The 6,000-nt window shown below is 37.8% G+C and overlaps 1 protein-coding gene across 2 annotated transcripts in view; it reads right to left on the bottom strand.

The window, feature by feature from the left end:
• Window positions 1–4,583, bottom strand: part of LOC113665308 (uncharacterized) — a 5,567-nt gene extending 984 nt beyond the window's left edge. The window contains exons 1-7 of one of the 2 annotated variants that reach the window (XM_089211762.1): window positions 4,330–4,583; window positions 3,548–4,206; window positions 3,100–3,226; window positions 2,133–2,620; window positions 1,705–1,724; window positions 1,629–1,661; window positions 48–333 (exon numbers count right to left, since the gene is read on the bottom strand). In XM_089211762.1, coding sequence (XP_089067888.1) covers window positions 315–333; window positions 1,629–1,661; window positions 1,705–1,724; window positions 2,133–2,620; window positions 3,100–3,226; window positions 3,548–4,206; window positions 4,330–4,441 — 1,458 coding nt within the window. In that variant the 5' untranslated portion in view covers window positions 4,442–4,583 and the 3' untranslated portion in view covers window positions 48–314. Of the gene's footprint in view, window positions 1–47; window positions 334–1,628; window positions 1,662–1,686; window positions 1,725–2,132; window positions 2,621–3,099; window positions 3,227–3,547; window positions 4,207–4,329 lie in introns of both variants that reach the window. The other variant, XM_089211763.1, reaches the window with a different exon arrangement.
• Window positions 4,584–6,000: the final 1,417 nt, after the last annotated feature.

Genomic DNA, 6,000 nt, shown 5'->3' with positions numbered 1-6,000 from the left:
AGAGAAAAAATACAAGAAATCCCAGAAAAAAATCACATCTTTCTTACCTGTCTCATTGCATTCATCTATAAACTGGAAAAGATAACCCCATATTTGGCGATGTTCATCAGAGGAAAGTGGACTCTTTGGCTTCAAGAGATCCTTAATAGCTGTAGCATCTAATCTCGTAGCACTGTGCACAAAAAGAGTCTCAAACAGTGTTGGATTCTTCTCAATAGCATGTAGGACTTTGGAACTCTTTAGCCCAGAACGCAATTGGTCCAGCAACACTTTTTTCCGGTTGAGTACATAGTGTAAGAGAAGTGACTGCAGTATCAGGTTTCTGTTGTCATCCTAGCAAACCATAACAATACAAATGGAATGGCTTTACTATCTATCATCGCAAATTCCATTTGTGGGTGGGCTACTCTCCAAACTTTTAAAACCAGATTCTAAATCATTAACAAATAAGGACAACAAGGGTGGCATATATTCTACAACAATAAATTGTATACGAACAAGAAGTGATTTTGAAAAGCATTTCACTATAAAAAAAAATTGCGATAAAACATTTCTTAAAATCATTTCAAGATAAAAACGTTAATATCCCTAATCCACCTAAGGCTCTTGTCAAAGCTCTCAATCGCTTAAAGAAACGTGACGACATCGTTATCACTAAGCCCGATAAAGGTTCTGGGGTTGTAGTGATGGACAAACCTGAATACATCCGCCTTCTAAGCGCTGCTTCAGTTGACAACACTTCTAAATTTACACATGTTGATGACAAGCGACCAAAAATGCGTGGACGACCACCCAAACATTTTCACCCGCTCCTTCAAAAAGAGAAAGAGTTGCACGAAACTTTACATCAAATTCTGCCGGATGAAATTGCCAATTCACTTTCTCCTAAGAGTTCCAGGCTCGCTCATCTTTATGGCTTACCCAAGACTCACAAAGCCACGCTAAGTATGAGGCCTATTTTATCAGCAACCGGAACTTACAACTACAATCTTGCTAAATGGCTTGAACAAAAGCTGAAGCCACTTTCTCTAAATGAGTATACAATCACTGATGCTTTTACCTTTGCTGATGAGATTCGTACCCACACTATGAATGAAGATGACATATTGGTTTCTTATGACGTCACAGCACTTTTTACCAATGTGCCTTTAGATGAGACTATCAAAATCTTAGTTAACAAAGCCTTCACTAGTGATTGGTTCAACAAAACCTATGGCCTTAATCTGCAACAGGACCAGCTTGCTAGACTACTCGAAATTGCCACAACCAATCAGCTTAATAATGACGTTCAGCTAACGTCGAAACGTCGTCCCTTTTTAGCAATTTTTTTTATCTTGAAATGATTTTAAGAAATGTTTTATCGCAATTTTTTATAGTGAAATAAATTGTATAACAATAAATAGGTCATAACATACCGATAGTCTTTGCTTTAACCACTACAGTCACACAGGAATAGAGAAGGGGGAAGGGCATGTTGAGTTTGACAGGTAATTAACTTTAAATTTATTCAGAAACACTGACTTTTGTCAACATTTCCAAGTGTGGATATGAAAAGAGATAACATATACAAATAATACAATAAGGAAAAAAATAGGAGGTACTATTTTCTATTTGCTAGTTTCAGTTACTGACAGCAATGTTGAGATGCCACATTCATTACACAAGGAAATGAAATTTGAGTCTTACCTTAACTCTTGGAGTTCAGGTGAGGTTGCACCAGACAACTATAGGATATAAAGAATTTATACTGTATATTAACATGTTTCCCTGTATTTCCTACTATTGACATTACTTTAAAAACTAAAGACCTGTGTGTAAGAACCTAGCGGTTTAAGAACCTGCTGGAAGAAATTTCCAATTTTGATGCCCCAAAATATAAGAACCTGTTTAGCCAAGCAAGATCAAGCAAGTTCTCACATGTGAGTTACAGTAAAATTATGATGAATACTGTAACAAGGAGTTTGACTTAACTGTATACTTATAAATGGAACCCAAGTTAATTTATTTTTCTGTGGGTAATGGAAGCAGTATTCAGTTCCGTCATAAAAATTTAAAATTTAACCAAGAACCTATTCAGCCTACATTGCCTACAATTAATTAAGGATCTTACATGCAGGTTTTTGGAGTAGTACCTTCTCTATGAACTCTCTTGCCTCTTCATCCCTAACATCATCAACTGTAACATAGCACAGAGCTTTATGGACATCACCTGTCGCAATATACCAGTACACTGGAGGGGCAAAGTAAGGAAATCCAATGAAAGACTGGAGTATACCATGCCCTATCAATCGTCCAAGGACCTCCATTAGTCCTGAGTGAACTGATGTGCTGTTATAGGCAGGGAGTTTCCTATGATCTGATCCTTCCAATAATTTGAAAGCTGGAAATGTTGCTATTGCTTTTGTGGCATCATTGAAAAACTCACGACGGATTCCACCTGTGTCAACAGCTGGCTGGCTCTTATACTGCACTCTAACACGCTTAGAAGCATCAAAGGCAGTAGAATTTTTGTAGAATGCAATAGTATCAGCTATAAGGTCATCTGAGTCAATGGTGATCTTAATTTCAGGACCTGTAATAACCTTGTCAGCAAGACTTTGTAGTACTTCTGCAAGAGAAACTGCTAAAAAAGACAAATAATGTTTCAGCTTTCTTCCATCCTGTGTATCATCACTTAGCTTTATGGTGATACTGTGGGGCATGTATGTGGTAATACCCTGGAAACTACTATATCAAACCCAGTCAAAGTGTGTAACCACTCTCATTTCTCAAAATGAAAGAAAACATTTTAACTGATTTAAGTGTTCATGCGTATTTCTTACAATCTCACTCGCAGAGCCCACATGTCTTTTGGTCAGTGCCAACGCATGCGCTGTGAAAAAGTCCTAAAACCTTGGACTAGAAATCGATTATTCCAGAGCTCTTTGTCTTCATGCTGATCAAAAGACACGTGGGCTCTTGGAACGAGATTGTATTTCTTAAAAATCAAACCGTAAAAATCAAACTGTAACACAGTAATAGGCATATCATTTTTCCAAAGGTCATCTACCTTCTTTTTGCAAAACCCACACTTCTTTAAATAAAGTAAACATTTTTAACCTTGCTCCTTTTCACTTTTCAAAACTTCATCAATTGCATCTGGAAGGTCTAAAGAACCACTGAATATTTCTTTTAGATAGTCCTCATCGTGTTGTGGAAACATCTGACGAAGACATCTTATGCCATTCTGAAAACATTGGTAAAAAGAAAATGAAGCAATATTCTCATTACAAGGGTTATTTCATATATGACTGGTAAAATTTGCCTCGGTTATGTCCTAGTGATGTTGCCCTATTTCCAAATTTATCTGACACAGTTGATCTGGCAGTTTGATGAAATCATACAAAATATCTCATTTTGGCCGCATTGCAGTGTGATAACGTTTTGTTTGTTTGTTTGTTTGTGTTTTCTGGTAGCATGTAATAGAATGTCTGGCTAAGAATTTTAGAGTAAGACAATACTAACAGCTCAAAATAACTTTTGACATCACACAAATACATGTAAATACCTTGTCATCTGTCTCAGATTGACAGGCAGGTTCTTTCACAGACGACACGCCCCTATTATCTGCAAGAATAGTACTAGGCCTTTCCACAGGGATGGCTTCAAATGTGTCTGAAATGTTTTCCAGTTCCTGTTCTTGCTGTTTGTTAAGACGGACGTACAATTTGCCTTGACCACATAAGTTTTTAACGTGCTTAAAATCCCAGTTGTAGCCATCAGCTACAACAGGAGTAGAGACTCTTTTGCCGAGGACTTTAACAAATTCAAAATCATCCGGAGCAATGTCAGGTATTTGTGTCTTCAACGCTCCGACGATTTTATTTCGCACTAGACGTTCGTCATCTGTGGTGACGAAATCCACTTCAGCATAGCACGTTATCGTATCATTCTTTAAAGGATATTCGTTTGAAGAACCAGAATTTTCCAAGAGCACAACCGTTTTAACCACATCCTTGGGAAGAACATTTCCATAACGTGAAGACCCCGACAATCGGGGTCTTTTAGGATACGCGCTAGTGGCGCCATTCTGAAACGACGTGCTAGCATTTCGTGTGAATGACGATCGATTGCTTCTTAAAATATCCCTGGCACGGTTTACAACCTGTCCAATTTCAGAGTTTAGCCGTTGGCTAGTTGTACTTGAACTTGTGTTCTGTGGAGAAGCTGTAAATAACAAGTTTACGGCTAAAATAATTCGATTTGAGATCTGCTCTCGTCTGTTCATACATTTAAAGAAAGCATTAGCAAGCTAGGCGGTACACTGAAAAAAAATTAATTTACAACTACCTTCCAGTCTTCCTGTTTCCCCTGCATTTACAGATCTATTGTTATTCGACTGCATATCCTCCTCCAACGCTTGTCTCACCTCGGAACAAATTATTGACCGGTTCAAATCCATTTTCGTGAAGCTGAGTGAAGCTGTGAAAAAGCTGCGACAGAGTGCGACAGCAAAACAGACTGGGCTAGGGCAGGCGAACCATTTTTGGCGCGAATCGGTCCTATGCGACCAGGCCTAACAAGTACCACGTGACATTCTGGGATAAAAAATATATTTTTTATCGAATGAAAATATTTTTACCCTATGAAAATATTCCATTGAATGGCAATATATTTTATCGAATGAAAACATTATATCAAATGAAAATTATTTTTATTGAATAAAAACATTTTTTTTTGTGTCAAATGAAAATATATTTTATCGAATGGAAATATATATTTTATCGAATGAAAATATATTTTTATCGCATAAGAATATTTTTATCGAATGAAAATAATTTTTATCGAATGCAAATATATTTTTATCGAATGAAAATAATTTTTATCGAATTTTGCTACATTTCGGCAACCATACAGGTATCCCAGTAATGACAACCACGTGACACATGTCAATCTCCTGGCGTTGGAGGCCAAGCTTAACGAGCGATTGTAGGAAAGCAATATATATCATCGTCCTAAACCAGATGAGCCCACGACATATCAGCGGCATCTTGTATGAGTATCCGCATGTTACAACGTGACTCCCGCTTATTCTTGTTGAAGCGTATTTACAGTGTACTCATGGAATAGGAAGTTCGCGTAGTGCGTTTGAGCCAGTTTCTGGCAGATTTGAACAGAAAAGCGGGTCTTTTGTTGGAATGTAATAACATTTTGATCGATGGCGCTGTTAACGAAATGTTTGGCTGGTTCGTAAGTTGTCGACCTGGTTTCGGTCGATCTGATTGATTGACAACACCTCTAGGGCAATACATATCATCGTCCCAAACCAGATGAGCCCATGACACGTCAGCGGAATCGTAGCGAGAGTCTTCTATTTTTCTGCTCGTTTCCAGCGAATCAAGAGACCGCGACCTGTGTGACTGACGATAAAGCGTCGTGTTCTTCAATATTTTATTGCGAAAGTATTCTTCCCATAACTTGTACAAACTAATTTCTGTCTAGATCACATATTTAAGAAAAAATCTAGCCTGTTATAAAGGCGTTAAAAGGAGGATCGACACTTAAATATGACCGGCCTAATAGTTTCGGTCGATGTTATCCTCTGACCTCGCTATCATCGACCAAAAGCAGATTCAGGTCAAAGATCATTTGCTCAACTTTGCACTGTAAAATCTTTCGATTGGAAAAAACATACAGTTCTTTTCTGTTTGTAATAAATTATCTTTACGTTTTATTTGACCATGATCTCTTAGTTTTTGTTCAACATCTTATTTGCTACTAATAAATATATTTGCCAAGGGGTGGTCCAGTTAATTTTTAACACTCATGCATTTATGTTTTGCGGCTCGCGGGTAAATATTGGCGGGAAATCTAAATGTTTGGTAGAAGAACAAACATGGCTGATAACAGTACACCCTGGGCTTCAAGATGGACCGTACAGTTTGACCCTTATTCCGGGTATGTTAACGATGAAAGCAGCGCTGACGAACTCATAAAACAGTACGAGATAGCTACGACGAC

The sequence above is a fragment of the Pocillopora damicornis genome, chromosome 7, assembly GCF_964200805.1.
Source record: "Pocillopora damicornis chromosome 7, jaPocDami1.2, whole genome shotgun sequence".
Classification (NCBI taxonomy): domain Eukaryota; kingdom Metazoa; phylum Cnidaria; class Anthozoa; order Scleractinia; family Pocilloporidae; genus Pocillopora; species Pocillopora damicornis.
Note: the sequence above shows the minus strand (reverse complement) of the source record. Positions and strands in the feature narration are given on the sequence as shown.